The 19,601-nt window shown below is 39.2% G+C and overlaps 1 protein-coding gene across 1 annotated transcript; it reads right to left on the bottom strand.

The window, feature by feature from the left end:
- Window positions 1-8,471: 8,471 nt before the first annotated feature.
- LOC139738855 (uncharacterized) lies at window positions 8,472-18,610 on the bottom strand. The gene is made up of 4 exons (XM_071649488.1): window positions 18,526-18,610; window positions 12,895-13,030; window positions 10,919-11,025; window positions 8,472-8,494 (listed from the first exon to the last, which is right to left on the bottom strand). Exons 1-4 carry the CDS (start codon window positions 18,608-18,610, stop codon window positions 8,472-8,474), a joined length of 351 nt encoding a protein of 116 aa, XP_071505589.1.
- Between the last annotated feature and the right edge of the window lie 991 nt (window positions 18,611-19,601).

Below are 19,601 nucleotides of genomic sequence, written 5' to 3'. Positions count from 1 at the left end.
ATCAAAAAAAATGCAACAAACAATATTCATTATTAAAAACACGATGCGTACGACGCGTGCATGCGCAGGCGCTGCCTTTATTGGCACGCCAGATGGTGCCACCAAGGAGGTATTAGGCGAGCCTAGTACCTCCTTGGTACCACCATTCGTCTAAAAAAATACAAAACAAAAACAATTCGTCTGTCTGCAGGTCCTATATCGACCATTTCACTCTCATTCCGCTCTCGCATTCGTCTATTTAAAACCTTTCATCTATTTCACAACTATAATTCGTCTTGGTCTAGTTGCAAACAATTCGTTTTCTTTGTAAACTATGACTTTTTTGTGAGCTGTTTGCGTTTTCATTATCATTTTTTTTTTTTTCAAATCATTCATCTGTAGTTGCCAGCAAAACTCACCCCCTCACACCATTCACCATGTGGCCAGTGAAAATCACCACATCAACTGGAAGAAGTGTTCCATCCTAGCCAGAGACGCTGGGAAAACCTCACGCTGGGTAAGGGAAGCCATTCACATTCGCAAAAAAAAAAAAAATAATAATAATAATAAAAATAAATAAAGGGGGTGGGGGGGGGGGGGGGGGGGGGGACTTTCACCCGAGACCTGGGGCACTTTCCTCACTCCGAATACTTAGTACATTGGTACCAGTATACGATCCCATTCTCTCAGATTTCAGATCGGCTTGCGCCAGCTACGTCGGCTCGTGGGAAGTCCTTTTCTCAGCGTTCGATCTGAAGAAGCCTGCATGCTGATCCAGCCGGTGGCAGGCGAAAGTCTTATCAAGCAAAGGTAATTTCCACTGATTGTGATAAAACGAACATTCATCCAGTTGATTTTCCAATCAGATGAATCTTTTCAGCGACACCATTCATCTTGTTGTGTACTGTTTGTCTTTTCATAAAGCGATTCTTTTTGCAAAATAAAATCATTCATCTTGTTGAATATATTGTTTATCTTTATGTAAAACGTTTGTATTTTCGTAGCTATTGATTTTTTTTTAACGATTAATCTATCCGTGCACAGAGCGTTCGTCTCTTTCAGCACGATTTCAGAGACATCGGGGTATTCGTTATCCAAATCACCATTTATGATTCGTCTGGTTCAGCCATTCTTCTCGTAACTTTCTCTTGTTCTCTGCTGAATCGTTTCTTTCATGAACAATCTACATTTTGTGACAACCATTTCTCTGTTAAAACATTAGCTGAACGTTTCTCTTTCAGAAATCCATTCATCTTTTCTTGTGGGCACGCTGATTGAAGTCTCGGATCGCCGCATCAGACGTTTTGCGTAACAGGAAAGATAGCTGCATCCCGGAATATAATCCCGGAAGTGGCATCAGAAACCAGAAAACACCGATTGTGTTAATACCTAACCTGTTTGCTTTTTATTGTTTTTTGCTTGCCAGCCAGAAAACAGGGGTGTTAAAGGGATGATACAGTATTGGTGGAGATGAGAATTGGGCTTTTAACTTTTTGCGAGATACCAAGAAAACACTTATGATATAGTACAGAGCTACCATTTTAAGAGGAATTCAAAGTTTATTTGATAAAAATCGGGTTTGGAATGACTGAAACAGCCACAAAAAAAGAGTAAAACAAAGCAAAAGTAATAAAGTGTGGGTCCCACGCTTTATTAAAATCGCCCTTTTTGGATATCTCAGCCATTTCAAAGCCAATTTTCATCAAATAAACATTGAATTCCTCATAGAATTACATGCTCTTTCATATTTCATACGAGTTTTCTCATTATCTCACCAAAGAATGTTAGAAACCTGAAATTTGATCTCAACCAAAACTATACGATCCCTTTAATATCATATTGTTTAAGCCATCCTTCTTTTTTTGAAGGGACACTAGAAAAATATTTAGCTCTGTTTATGTGTGTGTTTACTGTTTGTTATCCAAAATGCTTTCCCCCTCGACCACATGCATCAAATGAATCGACGTCCTTCATATTCCATAAAATGGGCCCCTTACTTTAATAAACGTAGCCCCTGCCCTGGGTAGAGAGAACTTGCCATCGATTTTCTAGTTAGGAATAACTATAGTAATGATCTCCTTTTGGAGACAAACATTATCACGAGTTTTCTCGTACAGACAGTTCATTATAGAATTGTGTTATGAGGTCTTAATTCATAATGCATGAAATACTGTTTGAACTGTTTAAACTAGGCCTATCTTATTTGAAATCGGTACTTGCTTGATGGGCAAACTGCAAATACATGTGATATTCTATATGTCCACACACACACACACACACACACACACACACAAGAGCACACGCACACATACACGTTCGCTCTCCCTTCTCTTCTCCATTGAAATAAAAGGTAAAATCAAACAAACGTTAATAATCAGTTTATGTAATGACTCGAAGGTGTCGAATTTATCAACGTTACCACACAACACCTCATTAGATCTAAATATACGTAGGCCAAATACTCGGCAACTGGCAGTGTACAGGCGATCTCTCATTTATTCATCAGTAGATTCCAAAATCACGAGCAAGGTATAATTTTGACCAAGATTTGACCAAATTTTGAGCAAAACATTGAAAGACCAATTAGCATATATATATATATATATATATATATATATATATATATATATGTACATATACGAATATATATATATATTACTATATATACCTATTCAGATAAAGAAACTTGAGTAGTTATATTTACGATGTATACATCGCATCGTAATAATTGATAAGATTATATCCTGCCCTGTTGCTGAAAGAAGGAAGGCCAGCATAATGAAATTGCTATAAGCTCACATATACTTTTTTTTTTTTTGTGGAAACGTCAAGCTGTTGAGAGATGACTTCTGTGTGTATCTGTGTGTTTGAATGTGATACTTATAAAGTACTACTACTACTACTACTACTACCACTACTATATATACATTGTACTATCACTTCTCCTACTAGCACTATACTACTGTAACACTCGATAATTTTGAGGTAGCGTGGTTGAGTGTTAACAGCAGCAGTTCAATGATGAAGCGTAACACATTTGATTGAAGTCCACCAGCAGCTTTATTGAACACAAGATGCTTCGAACATGGAAACAAGTTCACAATATCCAGTCAAGTATAAGTGCGATATAACCCATAATATAAAAGCCGTAACCCAACGGAGGGGGTGGCTAGGGTTGTTAGCTTATCCAGGGAGGTGATTGTCTCACCTCCCTGGCTTATCTGAGGTCCTCACCTGAAGAAGGTGGGAATCAAGACTGCCCTGTTCTCTTAGTCACACTGTATATACACTGTATCTATGTTTATGCTTATTAGTCTGGTTACTATAACTACAGACATGTTAATTAATAGCTGTACCAGTATATGTTACAAGTGAACAATATACTGCTTTAATATAAAAGAGTGACTCACTTGGGGAGTAGAGATAGGGCTATACATGCTGTGCCCTGTATTATATTCTTAATCCTAGTGCTATATTGTTAATCCAAAGTCTATTCAGTTGGGTTCTATTCATTCCGTTGTGGCACACACTTTCTTACTGCTGGCCACACTGTTTATACATACAGTGTTACAACATTTATCAAACTTACATACAAACCCCTTACTGGTGTTATAACCTATCAACCATACATAAAACTACCTTACATTAGTATGGCCTTCCCAAAAGAAACGTCCTCGTTTCTAAATTGTTAATCAAATATAAAACCGATGGAGTTTGCTAAAATAACATATAAATGAAACAACTGAAAATATAAAACTAATAAAACAAATTAATTTTATAGGAAACATACTCAAACATTAAACTTATTAAAAAAATCAATAACAAAAACTTAATCAAAAATCATGGAGGGGTATGTCTTCACTACATGATATACATGTAAAATATGGAGCTTTGCTATCGAAAAGAAATGAAAAAAAAATATCGCCCTTGCCTTAAAACTCATAAAAAAATAAGTGTACGAACTGTACACTAACAGACTATTGTATGTTGTGATCAATTGGCAAAGGTGAAATCAAGGAGGCAGCCATGAGAGGCAAATCATATTTGCAAGTTAACAAAGTAATGTGGAAGATGAGACAAATGGTGAGTAGGCTCAAATATGTGATTATGAAATACAGCTGCAGTATAAAGTCAAAAGTAGATACATGTTATATATCAAGTTGTGTGATGGCAAATGATAAGACATTAAATTCATTGAGAGATACATCACGTTCAAACCTAAATTATGTCAATTTCACATGTTCAGTATAAAGAGGTAGAGTAAACTTTCATACCAAGCTGTCCGTGCATGATACCAGATTAAAGACACATGTAACTCCAATAAAGGAAAGTGTACTTGAAATAATCTCCAAAAGGACTAAATTATTGTGGAATTCAACGATGAACAAAAAAAAATAAAATAAAAAAAATATTCTTACTAGGATAATGAAATGCATAACACTATAAACCAATACAGAAAATACTACAATACAAAAATCAGAAAAAAAAAGCGAAGACAGAGCATGCACACAGCTATTTTAATTAAACGGAAGTACTATAATCGCATTTGATAATTAAAAAAAAAATATGAGTATTTAAAGTGAAAAAGCATTTATATGCACATGGCCAATGAAGAATCCTATGATCAAAACATCAGATCAATATATTACTCAAAAGAGGTGCAAACACTGCAAACAAAGATGTTTACAAAATAATAACTGAGAGATTCTCAAGCATGAAACAATGATAAATGATAATGATAGGATATGATGAGAGGCATTAATGCAATGATAACAAAAACAGGGTAGAAGAAGAGACTTAAAGTGGTGACACGTGATTACAAGAGGTGTAGCTTGTATCAACCACATGAGAGAGACAGAGTATGCAGAGAATCGGAACAAATGTGTGGTTGAGAATGGAACCCTACGCAACCCGAGTCCCGCAAAGGGTCTCATAGGTACTGACGACACCACTGCATCAAGGCAAACGTGACATCACCTGAAACATAGGTTGGAATCATATTGGGATAAAAGATTCCCCTCGGTGGGAGAAGATGAGGAGTCGACATCAGTATCATAAAGTGAAATCAGTGGAGGAAGAAATAAAGGGGGGAGTGGAGGAAGAAATAAAGGGGGGGGGGAGGGAAGCAATAAGAAAAAAAAAGAGAAGTGGTGATGTGGCACAAGCAAGATGTCAATATGAAAATGATAGGCAGCTGAGAAGTACCGAATAGAAAACACGATGAGAGACAAAAATGACAAAGAAAAATTAAAGTGCAAGCATCCAATACCACAACGAAATGAACAGTTATAAAATATAAACCAAAACACAAATCACGCTGAATGCAAAATTGAAGAGCCACAGAACCCAAAATATATAAGCCCTATCTAGTGCAGTGCACAGAAACTGCGCTAACTGAGCATTTAAATATAACGCAGGCTAAATCATTCAGAAAAATGAATACATGTATAACATTTTCGAGGGTGAGAAAGAGGAAAGTTTGCAGAAACCAGAGCTAGAAGAAAAATGGACACAGAATTGGCCTTAACAATTACAACACATTCAATACGGCGACTCCAATACATGAATATTCAAACCTCAAGTCTAATGTTAATATACAAGCCCCAAAATCAAATTACTACATATACAGTAGAACTCAAAGTGGGAAAAATAAAACATGAAATATGCCTGTCAAATTGACTATACATATACCTCAAACAGTAAGTATAATACTGTAAAACGAGGAATGTGTATGAAATTGAAATACACATGAAAGTTCCTTCCACACCACGTGCACCGAATGTCAAAGGCAAATCGCGAAAACTTCATGCCACGAAAAACAGGCCGTTGGCTCCAATTCCCAAAATTTCGTGTCGCGACAATTTCGAGTTATACAGTACACGCGAAATGATTATCATACAAGAGACAAGAAAAAAATTAACTAAAGAGGATCAATCTAGCAATTCAGTCCTGGTCATCGATGTGGTGACACCAAGAAGAAGAAGCAAAAAGACCCATGGCAAGGGTGATGGTGACATGATAGCGATCCCCTCATCAGCCGCGAAGAAGACTCGGATGCAGGAAAAATGGAGATGCAGGCAATGGAGATGTGTAGCGATGATCTCTTTGATGCGAAGAAGAGATGGACAAAATGGATCACCACAGAAAATCTCTAGCGTTGAATTTGAACTCCGAGGCGATGATTCCTTGACGGTACGTACGTAGGCACCTCAAAAATGATCAGTGGCAAGGATTCCAGTAAAAGCAACAATAGCAATCCAGCAACAATCGATCCAGAGCTGGGAAGATCGGTGACAGCAGCATTCAATCAAGTAACACAATATTAATCAAAGGCCTATACGACGAAGACTCTTTATGTCCATGTATAGTGCGATTTACAGGACATAAAATAATATATTTCGAAGTTCAAAACGGCAAAGCGTCCGGCAAAGAGCCGTTGAAGCATTGGTCATCCTTAACAGCAAATTGCGAGGTAAAAACGTAAAAAGGTGAAAGCACGGTCCCTTACAGAAATCAGGACAGCTGCTAATATCCAAATGCGAATAGGTGAGCTTTCAAGTTTGAATCTCCGAGCGGGAAGCGATGGCCAGCGTATAGAGTAACAACAAATGTATCCAGCATAGAATATAACAACAAATGTATATGCACACAGGCTCCCTTATTTCGCTTGGTAGCCATATAGCTACCCATGACAATAGTCATGGGTATGGCCAGGGAGTATCGCCCCTGAGGACTTGTCACCAACACACCAATAGTCAATGACTCCCGTACGTTGGCGATGTGCGGCGCACCTTGAGGTCTCCTCTGTCGTCCTCAGTGTCACACAGGAATTTCAGACGTAGATCAGCTAGAAGCAGTCAGTCACTGGACGAAGTTGAGAAGTCACATCCGTAACCCAATGCTACGCGGGGCAAGTTCACGGCGTCGATCCAGGTCACATAAACAGGAGCACATCAGCAGAAACAACTTGCGAATCACACATCAGCGAATTCTGGCAATACAATTGAAGCGATTTAGTTGTAAAGAGCGCGCACTGACGACACGATGAAAGCTCCAATGTCCACAGCCCAATATCATTGACACAAATATTGGGAGTTTTCACAATGTAACTGCACGGTGTCCTGTAAATCATGGAGAAGAGAATCTCTTCAATCTCAGCAAATACAAACTAGAGGCAGTCTCAAAAGTGAAGTGTTCCGTCATAGGAGCAGGGGCCTATGGGAAAGATGATGGCAGTACCACAAAAATTCAGCACACAATCCTGCAGCAGTTATGCCAATTAAGTAGCAAAGTTCAGCTGTAGATGTCAAGCATCCGAAAGTGAGCGCAAATCAGAATCGATGGCAAAGTCCCGAGCGGTAAGATGGCTCCAAGTTTAACCGCTGCCACCAATGTAACACTCGATAATTTTGAGGTAGCGTGGTTGAGTGTTAACAGCAGCAGTTCAATGATGAAGCGTAACACATTTGATTGAAGTCCACCAGCAGCTTTATTGAACACAAGATGCTTCGAACATGGAAACAAGTTCACAATATCCAGTCAAGTATAAGTGCGATATAACCCATAATATAAAAGCCGTAACCCAACGGAGGGGGTGGCTAGGGTTGTTAGCTTATCCAGGGAGGTGATTGTCTCACCTCCCTGGCTTATCTGAGGTCCTCACCTGAAGAAGGTGGGAATCAAGACTGCCCTGTTCTCTTAGTCACACTGTATATACACTGTATCTATGTTTATGCTTATTAGTCTGGTTACTATAACTACAGACATGTTAATTAATAGCTGTACCAGTATATGTTACAAGTGAACAATATACTGCTTTAATATAAAAGAGTGACTCACTTGGGGAGTAGAGATAGGGCTATACATGCTGTGCCCTGTATTATATTCTTAATCCTAGTGCTATATTGTTAATCCAAAGTCTATTCAGTTGGGTTCTATTCATTCCGTTGTGGCACACACTTTCTTACTGCTGGCCACACTGTTTATACATACAGTGTTACAACATTTATCAAACTTACATACAAACCCCTTACTGGTGTTATAACCTATCAACCATACATAAAACTACCTTACACTACTATTACTACTACTATACTACTACTACAACTACTTATGATAAGAACCTTTGCGCACTGCTATTCTCTCACGATTAGCAAAATGCGTACATGCACGCAACATCGATTATATTTTGTCGTGTTTAACTCTACATCATACAACGCTAGATTTCTTTCATTTGCTGATACATTGTAATTATAAGGCTGTTTCACGATCGAAGAATAAAAGTAGAATGCGAAATAGTTTTTTTTTTGTCTTTAAAAAAAAAAAAATTGCCCATAAAGTGCATCAACTATATTGCAAGTAAGAACAATGATGCTCCGAGCGTCCATGCAGATTTATGGCATGCTGTTGCGGGAGAAGTTTGAGTGAGGGCACGCCCTTTTCCGAAGACGCTTTCCGATTTGTCTGCAGTGCACAAGAGTCATATGTCCTTCCTAATACAGCATTGCGAGGAACTCTGCAGGAAGAGAAATAAAGATGAAGGAATTGAGAAGATTAAGAAAAATGCACACTTGACTACCTAAATCTAATCCTGTGAAGATTAAGAATAATACACACTTGACTACCTGAATTTAATCCAAACAGATTCAAAGGTTAATAGTTGAGTGAGGGATTTTCTGTCACATAAATTCGTCCGCACTTTTCCCCCCGCTGTACGTCTTTCTGACTTTGCTTGGGTGACCACCAGTTACGACATAGTAAAGTCTCCTGAATCATGGGAATAAAATGAAGAAAAAAAAAAACTGGGACACGCAAAAGCCACAAACCTTTTCAAGCGTCGTTTTAGCAGCAAAAACCATCACAGCTATTCTTTCCTTGCGTCTTATACTTTGAATTTACGACCTACTCCAAATCGGTCGGTTTCGATAATTGGAAGCTATACAACCAAAATTCTTGTCACAATCGCTGACGCAGTTACGACTTCACACCAAACCAAGACTCCATGGGATCAAAGGAAATTTGCTACGAGAAAACGATTCTTTACATTAATCCTGGGCAAAATATATAATAGGAGTGTCAGACAATGTGGTGTGCATGATTGAGCAAGCACAGATTTCTAGCAGCAATGCCATCTGTGTATCACAAGCGAGAGTTTGTTGACTCAAATATTCGTTGTTGCTTTTTTAGGAAATTGTCGTCTGCCCTACTCGTAGTGGTAGTCAAACAATTATAACTACACATAAAATCACACAAACTATGTCAAGAAGTAGGCATGAATCTAAATGACAGCATACCTAACCAATGGAACCAAAATCACGATTTACAATGTTTAGAAAAGATAACTTAAAAGAAGAAGAAGAAGAAGAAGAACAACAACAACAAACTTATTGTTACTACCCAGAGTTAGACAAATTGGGACTCTACTTTCAAAGTCTTTTGGGCGGACACATTAACGGAGAACATTGTTTGTATCTGTGGTTCTTCCTTTTCCCTTACCACGGACGAGCCCCCTATAGAGTTTTCACCCCCATGCAAGTAGACTCTCTGTCCCCAGACCAAACCACAAATGGTCATCGGTTACGGTCACTATAGAATACAGTTATTGATCTTAAAGTAGTTTATTATATACATGAATGAACGATGTCTGGTTTTGTCAGTCTTGAGGAGTAACTCCACTGAAGTTGACTGGAGAGAAAGTCAGTCTTGGTATCAGCACTGGTGTGTGACAGTCATGGAGTCTTGCGAGCTCGAATAAAATACTGGATAGAGACATAAATCATCGAAATGACTGGTTTGCCTGGTTTCTTCATGCGTCTTTAGAATTGAACTCTAATGTATTGGGTACTGACTCGGAAACCCAACTTTATGTAACAGCAATAGATCGAAGGACAGCTAATAAATGCACTCACGTTAATAGTTTCTGTTCTAGTTCTCCCAGTTTCCCTTCATGATCTATGAGACAGTCGGTTAACGTTTGCTGTTAATTGGTTACAACTTGATGAACTAGAAATGCACTCTGAGAGCGCAGACCTCCGCCAAGCAGCTCATTTTCACCCCTGATCTTGATGTTCTTCCACATTGCAGATATCAGTGATTTCCACTCATATGCATGCTGAAAATCGCCAAATTCCTCAACGCTAATAGAAGCCTTTTGCTTCCATCATCAGCTTCGCAGATAAAAAATCCTTCAAAAATTCAAATAATTTCCAGATCACTACGTAACTTTAATCGTCTGTTCCTTGTGTCTTAATCTTTCCTGTAATTTCATCCAAATACGTTCACAACTTCTGAGTTATTTTGCATACAGACAGACAAACAAACTAACAAACAAGCAAACAAACGAAAAGAATTGGGAGCATCAAGCCATGACCAGTATGCTTCATTCCCGATCATGTGTGCCTCACGCAATCATAACACGCACTCATAACAATTATGGTTGATATGAACAATAAAGGAGGAAATAATGTGAAGTTAATATTGGAGACATTTTTTTTTTTTCGGATGTGAATATGATCTTATTGGAAGAAAATGGAGGAGTATAGAGCAAAACTTAAAACAATAAAAACAACTATTTATAGCCAAAATTTAAACCTGTCCACAGTTAGTATTTGTCTCTCAGAGGTCCATTTCACCATGGCAGCGTGTCATTCCTTGGCAGCCATCTAAAACGATTTTGGTGAGACGGAACATTGCGAAGAACAGAAATCTTGGGCAGGACTGTTCTCATTAAAACTTGCGGAGGTCGACCTCAGGACGATGAGAATAGTAATCATAGAAATACATCTGCAATGTCTACCACCCTGTAAGCACTCTACGGCATAAAGAAGACGTGATTTAATTATACACACAGAAATTAACATCGTCACAACAGCCCTATAATGCTAAGGCCCAATCATATTAGAGAGACTAAGCTGCAGTCTATACTCCGCAGTGCACCCACCCTTGTAGTTCATTTTCCCATCAGCGTCCTTGTCGACGTCAGTGATCTTTTTCTTGAGCTCCTCCTTAGTGTACGCAAAGGACAGCGCCTGGACCATTTCATCTAGCCTAGAAAGCAATAACCGGGAGCAATGTGCGGAAAATGTTACTTATACATATAAGGTCAACGGGCTTTATAATTATGTGACATTGTGAGAACATATGATATACATCAACATCATGTAGGAAAATATATCTATACAAATCAGATGAAGTCAAACCACGTGACGCACTCAAGGAATGTAGTACAAGTAAATATACACTTGCCTTTATATGGTGAAAATGTTTACTCATTTCGTATTGTTTTGCCGGCACTTCTCAAAAAGTCTTTCATGTGTATGTTCTGTAATTCATTTTGTAATTTTAAATACTTATTATTATTATTATCATTATTATTTATTCGGCTTTCATTCACAAATATCATAGTACATATTTCGAAATCAGAACATACATTGGAGTGGTAAGGGTGCACCAGGTTGGGCAGCCCGGGTTTGGAATGAGCCAACTGAATGACTTGGGCCCTCGGGCCATCCTCCCCAACCCACCTGGTGCACCCAAAACAGCCAGTTTACAATATAAAAAAATACAAATTTCATTAACAGGCATACATTTAAACAAAAAAAAAATAAAAAACTGTTTCTTTATATAATTGTCAATTTAGGATATGTGTAACTACCAATCTTTCTTATTCCATTCAAATATATCAGAGGTCATTTTCTACATAACAAAACTAAGAACAAATATTAATACTATTAGTAATACATTGCATACATGGCATATATAGGCCTATGTTTGTGAACTCTTAAATGGCTACAGACATCAAAATCTGACTCACTTACAAATACATACAGTTAACGCACAATTCATAAGTTTCCATGTAAACCATATTATATTCCCTTACAGCATTTCATTTTGACTTCATTATATTTGGACACTTAACAAAAACAGAACTGCAAGAGAGAGAGAGAGAGAGAGAGAGAGAGAAAGAGAAGATAGAGAGAAAAAACCATCATAAATAACTAAATATCTAACTCAACGTACCCAACCCAACGCAACGCAACACCCAGGGAGCCAGCTCAACCAGCAATGCATAAATTTGAAGTTTCTATAATAAAATATTGTGTAAACCATATTTCCTAACCACATTTCATTCTAACTCCATAATATTTGGACAATTAACGAAGAGAGAGAGAGAGAGAGAGAGAAAGAGAGAAAGAGAAGAAGATATATAGAGAAAAACATCATAAATAGCTGAATATCTAACTCAACGTACCCAACCCAACCCAACACCCAGGGAGCCAGCTCAACCAGCAATGATTATACTGCATGCTTTCTATTGGGGAAAAAAAACAAAGCAAAAAACTACCATGGCAATGTACCGCTGCGGCGGCTCAACATTGCACAACTGTACACTTTGCTCACTAATAATCACATGTGCCATATCTCAAATCAAATGCTCATAACCCGAGTAAGGTATTGGAATAAACAATTTCTATGATTTTCGTTGAGGAATGCTATTACCATGGCAACACAATGTTTGACATGAAGAAAAAAATATGGGGAAAAATGAAATATGCGCAACTATATAGGGCCTATCATAGCTGTCACATGTACCAAAATTTAAATCAAATTGCTCAAAAGCTGAGGGAGTTAAATAAATTCACAAAAATATTATATAATACTATAGAATACTTGATATTCGTTTCATGTTCATCCAATTTTATCACTTCAATGACCTTCATTTCGGAAACAATATCTTAGAAATCCTAGTGTATTGCTATTGAATTCGATGAACGCTCTAGCGTTATTTTCAGCATTCTTTTTTGTATAATTTTAAGTTGTATTTGTAATATCCTATGTAATAAAACGAGGAACTGCATATGACGCAAAATCTCAAAATGAAAAAAAAAATGGTAGAGAAAATGTTCGTGTACGCACGTGATGAGGCCATTTCCGTCCTTGTCTAGTTTCTTGAATTCATCCATGGCCATCTGTTGTTCGCTTTCAGTCAATTTCGCTGGTCGCAGCTTCTCCATCATGACAACGAATTCATCGAAGTCAATCTTTTTGTTGGCTGTGCACAAAAATACGAAAATGAATAATTCTTGATGTGTATAGACATTCTGATTAAATACATTTGATGGTCGGTTGTTAAATTGGTACGGTCAGTTGTTCAGCTGGTTCACGGGCTGGTGTTTGCACACTGTAAAATTAGCGAGCTTTTTCGTAGATCTGCTACGCGAATTCATAAGGACTACGCTATCAGGCTAAAAACGGTGTTCTGCGCATGCGCGAGGCAGTTTTTCACATTTTTCAACCCGAGAAGATGTGTCGTCTGCGTGGTGGCTTCCTTTGATTCCATGTATTCCTGTTATGCTGCATGAAAAGTATCGTTCTCACGTCTAAAGCTGCGTTTACACAATCCGGCGAGGGTCACCAACGCAAGGAACGTGGTGTTTGCTATGGCGCGCCAAAAGGAACCATGTCTGATTCTGTTACAATATGACTTCCCCGCTAATGATTTTGTTACAAAATTAATATTTTTCTGTTGATTTTTTTTTTTTTTTTGCTCTTGAGTTTGACATAACAATATTTTGAGTGATACCGCATTTCTGTTTTTTTCTTCTTTGTGAAAAAGAAGCAGATCAGGTTCCTCTTGGCGTACCATAGCAAAATCCCGGCCCGTTTCCCGTACACGTGTTTTTTTTTTTTTTTTTTTTTTTTTTTTTTTTTTTTTTTTTTTTTTTTTTTAGACGGCACAGATTGGGGACCCTAACCCTAACCCTAACCCTAGCCCCACCCTAACCATCAAACCCTAACCCTAACCCAACGTGTTTCCCATAGGTTTAATACGTGCCATGCCCCAATCAGTGCCGTCTAAAAAAAAAAAAAAAAAACACTTCCCGTACCGCGCTCGGTGTTAACGCGCCGTAAATCGCGCCGTAAAACGCTATGGTGCGCCAAAAGGAACCATGTCTGATTCTGTTACAATATGACTTCCCTGCTAATGATTTTGTTACAAAATTAATATTTTTCTGTTGATTTTTTTTTTTTTTTTGCTCTTGAGTTTGACATAACAATATTTTGAGTGATACCGCATTTCTGTTTTTTTCTTCTTCGTGAAACAGAAGCAGACCAGGTTCCTTTGGCGTACCATAGCAAAATCCCGGCCCGTTTCCCTTACCGCGCTTGGTGTAAACGCGCCGTAAATGCTAAGGTGTGTTGCGGCGTCGAGTGTGCATGAGTATGGAAGCAGGAGCCCGTCAAAAACACGGATATACGTCGCGTAGTAATTCGAATTGCTACGCGACGTAAATAATTACGTCGTGTCGTTACTAGTATTCGAATTACTACGCGTCGTAATTCGAATTACTACGCGACGTAATTATTTACGTCGCGTAGTAATTCGAATTGCTACGCGACGTAATTCCGAATTACTGCTCAACGACTTAACGTCACGACATTAAATGAATTAGTGTCATGTTGTAATTCCTAATGATACGCAACGTAAATAATTACGTCGCGTAGTAATTCCAATTACGACGCGACGCAAATAATTACGTAGTGTTGTAAATAATTACAACGCGACGTAATTCCGAATTACTGCTCGACGACTAACGCAGCGAATTAACGTAGCGACGTTAAATCAACCAATGAAATCGTTCGTTCTTTGCTCAGTGAAGCATCACGGTGCACGTGCCAAAGTGCTAGACACTAATTTCCTACAGCATGTTTGTCAGTTTTGGTCAGTACAGAGTACTTGGTTAGCTGGTATACCTTGGATATATTTCTGATGCAATGTAGGCCCAATAATTTAGGTTATAAACATTTCATAGGATTGTACTGTCAGCGAAATGGCATATGGCTCGCTGTATAGCAGGGATGTGGAGAGGAACTTCCACTACCCTGCTGTATAGTCAGCTCCGGTTTGCACCAGCACGCAGTGAGCGGATTACATGCGCTTCACTACCTGTTTTTCACACGCTATTACGAACGATCCCATTGGTTGATTTAACGTCGCTACATTAATTCGCTGCGTTAGTCGTTGAGCAGTAATTCGGAATTACGTCGTGTTGTAATTATTTACAACATAGCGTAATTATTTGCGTCGCGTCGTAATTGGAATTACTACGCGACGTAATTATTTACGTTGTGTAGCACTGGGAATTACAACATGACACTAATTCATTTTATGTCGTGACGTTAAGTCGTTGAGCAGTAATTCGGAATTACGTCGCGTAGCAATTCGAATTACTACGCGACGTAAATAATTACGTCGCGTAGTAATTTCGAATTACGACGAGACGTAATTATTTACGTCGCGTAGTAATTCGAATAGCTACGCGACGTATATCCATGTTTTTGACGGGCTCCTGCTTCCATACATGAGAAATCTCTGCTTATAGGACAACAGTCGGCAGTACCAAAGCCATTGTAAAAATGTACCTAATTTGACCAATTAATTCATTAATGATTGCTGTTAAGTGTAACTACAAGCCAGACATACTCGGAAAAATCAAGATCATGATGTAGATAACTTAGAGAATGATCCTCAACTTTTATCTATACACTAAAGATCAAATGAAGTTATTTTTAATTCTATTGTGCTTTTCTTCCCATCCAATAACAAAACGTATTATAAGTACAAAGCATACATTATTTTTTCTTAAATCATGTTGTTAGCATTATTTGTAAGAAATACTAATCATGAAGTTTCATACAGCTATATGAACAACTGTCCAGAAACAATGCATACTCCGCAATATTGACAAAAACACATTGATATTATTGCAGTTATAATTACACATACAGTGATCAAGCTCAGATATAAACAAATTCTTATTTAAAAAATATTATGTTCAGAAAACAAAACATCAGTTTTTGCGCGGGTATATAATGAAGGTTAAAAACACAAAAATCAAAAGAGCAAATATATACACACATTATAGACACATATGCTTGAAAACACACCCACACACATACACATACGTTGTGCTGTTCGCGCTGAATTGTTTTTGCAATTTCGGCTTCTCATCGTAGGCTAGCATTAGCGCGTCAAACATAGCGATGATTGTGTGTTAAATGTATGCGCGCGCGCAATATATAGTAGTGTGATTTTCGGCCTTCCATAATGGGCTAGAAAGATGGCGCACGAACCGACGGTTTGCTCGTTCGTGAGTCTAGCCAAAATGCAGAAAATGTGTAAGATGATCTCATGATAGTCACAGAATTCCGGGTGGAAGTTCTTCCTCTGATGGTTCTGCGTAAGTTTACGATTATTTCGTTGTTCACAATTCTTGATAAAAGAGAATCTAAATACCTTTTGTGTGTCCGCATATCATGAACGGTCTAGCATAAGTGACGCTAGTGTAGGTTATGTACGGTGCATATTGATATAGCGTAGGATTGACAGCTTCGCATTGTGTATTGTACGTTGCGTGTAGAGTTACTGTAGTTGTAGCGTTGTAGATTCGCATTGGTTCTTTGTGTTATCACTTGGCCGTGAGCTGATGACTGTCTTTTGTGTTTTTGTGTTTTGACATACGTGCTTTACGTATTACATTCTCATAAGTATGTGGTTTGATGTATGGTAGCGTACAGGCTGAAATATTTTTACATTTTCATGTGATATGAAGTGTACGTTATTAAGGCATCTTAAAGGGAACACAAACCCAAAGAGCAATGTGGATTGAGTAAAAGCAGTACAGGTAACATTAGTAGAACACATCAGTGAAAGTTTGAGGAAAATCGGACAATCGATGCAAAAGTTATGAATTTTTAAAGTTTTGGTGTTGGAACCGCTGGTTGAGGAGACTACTAGAGGTTATGACGTATGAGAGGACCACAATATAAAGAAAATATAAAAGGAATTCCACAAAAATTCACTTTTCTAGCAAAATGAAAGAGTTCTTGACTAACCGCTTTCAGAAAGCAGGGGGAATAAGTGCTACCCCTAACATATGTCAGTATCAAGTTGATGGAATGTGTAATTTTCATGAAAAATGAATTTTCATTGAATTCCCTTTTTATTTTCTTTATATTGTAGTCCACTCATACGTCATAACCTCTAGTAGTCTCCTTACCCAGCAGTTGCAACACCAAAACTTTAAAAATTCATAACTTTTGCATCGATTGCCCGATTTTCCTCAAATTTTCACTGATGTGTTCTACTGATATTACTGCTTTCACTCAATCCACATTGCTCTTTGGGTTTACTTTCCCTTTAAGCAGCTCTGGCTTAAGGGAAAGTATGATTTGCCTTGCTCAAATGTACGAAGGCAAGCGTAGTGCCACATTTGTAGGCATATAATGTGTGATGTAAGTTATTTTGCATTTTCCATATAATCCTTTGCAACTTACTGTATTATTTCACAGCTTGGGACAGGATCGCAATCGGAATGCATCCAGAAGGGCTAAGCTTCTAGGCTTGGAAGATCACAAGTCTGTAAAGTCTGGTATAGGGTCTTTACATGCATATCACGGCCTCTAAATACATGTATTATTTTCTTGTAGACATTGCAATAGAACATGAATATTGCTACAGTGTCACCTACAAAGTGTAATGACATTGCTATAGTGTAACAGTGGATGGATAATGACATTCCAAAGCTGCCATTTCATGATGTGTAGTGAATACATGCATGGATGCAAAATGTGTATGTATTGTTGTAGTAATGGTAGTACTTACCGGCACTACTGGTGAGTTGCAACTGTAACTTGTCTTGTAGCTCAGTCAGTATGTCTTTCAATCAGGTTCCAGGTCACAACTGGCGGGCGCCAGAAGATGTTGCCCCTTTTATATGCTCCCCTTGGGTAGGGGGGGGGGGGTTAACCAGCAACCACCAGGGGGCGCTACTATTACATTCCTCCCCGTTTTAAAAAACTAGGGGCATAATAAAAAGAATAAACCACCCGGGGGGGGGGGGTCTGGTAGCCTCACTTGGCTATGACCGTTAATGGTGGCAGCCACCACTATCTTTACAGGTATTGGGCTGAATCAGCACCAATCAGGCAGGGTTGTACTTCTTACACCCAAGAAAGGTGATGGGATCTTCCTCATCGCCTTTTAAAAACGAAAAACATTCATACTCTTCCCTAGTGTCCCAACCACCAGGGAAGCTACTCGCCCAGTATACTGGGGAGCAATGCAGGGTAAACCCCTACCTGGTAGGTGTGATAAATCCACCTTCCACAATCACAGGAGAAAGCATAGAGGTGGTTTGTTACACCTCTGTTAACTCCTTACAGGGGGGTGGCCCTGATATATATGCCTATCCTATCCCTTTCACCTTACTGCATAAGTAGCGTGGGATACCGCCACGCATACACCCTGGGTAAACTTAATCCCAAAATCTTTCTCTGGCTGGTGTATCACACCAGTAATCCTCTTCAAGGTGTTTGGAGGGATGATTGCGCGTTTAAACAAGCACACGCAAGAAGCTCGTCCATATGGTGACTGTTCACCATGCATCATTGGGATGTGAACATTCCCAATTTCTAGCCGTGAATGTTGTAGGTGCAGTATAATTCTATACTTACGGAGGAGATCTAACCCTAACAGCATTTCACCTTCGATAGGGGCCACATAAACCTCCGTCAAGAACTCACAACCCCCTAGCTTGATCCGAATGGGGTCTACAATCATACCTGGCATCCTCAAATCACGGCCATCTGCGGAAATAAACACATCCCTGACCTTTTGTGGACAAGGTTGTAACTTTTCATACACCTTGTGGGATATGATTGATATTTCCGCCGCAGTGTCCACCACTGCCTTTAGAGAATGGTTACCTACCTTTATAGGTACTGCAAACAAGGGAGTTGATCTCACCTTGCATACAGCCACCTCATCTAGGGGTGTTTGAGGGTCCAACTCCCTCAAGGGACTCACCCCACAGGATTTATCTTCATCTCTTGACTGACCTGTATTTCCTTTCTGACTAGAGGGTGCATCGCCTACCTGGTTTACTCCCTCTCTGTCTGGTGACAATATAGGAAATACTGGGATAAATTCAGGCTGGCTACTGCCATCCTCATCTCCAGCACTGTTCTGGATATCAGTGGAAGGTTGGCCCTCAGTTGTGCAGGTCGGAGCAGGGCCTAATCCTCCGACCCCGACGAGTTTGACTCCTCGGTTTTCCTGAGTGGCACCTTCTTGTTGTTAGGTCTGGACATATTTGGGCAGTTCCTTTCAACATGCCCTTCCTTTCCACAGTGGACGCAAAGGGGTTGCTGTCCTGGAGAGTTTGGAGCTCCCCCAGAATTACGGGGGTTCTGTCTCTCCATTTGTTGATTCAACTGTTTTCCTAAGGAGGACAAGTTGTCTAGCTTCCTTCCCATGGATCCCAGTACGTTTTCCATGGATGCTAGGCGATCCAACCTCTTACTCAGTCGCTCAACAGAGCATTCTAAATTTGATAATCGGCGCTCCATTGTGGGCAAAGGTTGGCCATTTCGTGTACCTCCTTGACCTGAATGGAAGGGGGCATTTTCCACCCTACAGTCCTGGGATTCTCCCTCATCTTCTGGGTTGAGGGCCATGGTCTTGACTAGGCGTGGCCTGCCATACACTGCTATACGGGAGTGTTGATACCACCGTAAGGCTTCCACTGCGTCGTCTACATTCAGGGGGTGTCGGTCAAGGG

The sequence above is a fragment of the Diadema antillarum genome, unplaced genomic scaffold (genome assembly GCF_040938485.1).
Source record: "Diadema antillarum isolate AM-2024a unplaced genomic scaffold, OU_Dant_1.0 seq00000770_RagTag, whole genome shotgun sequence".
NCBI lineage: Eukaryota > Metazoa > Echinodermata > Echinoidea > Diadematoida > Diadematidae > Diadema > Diadema antillarum.
This window is presented reverse-complemented; position numbering and strand designations above follow the sequence as displayed.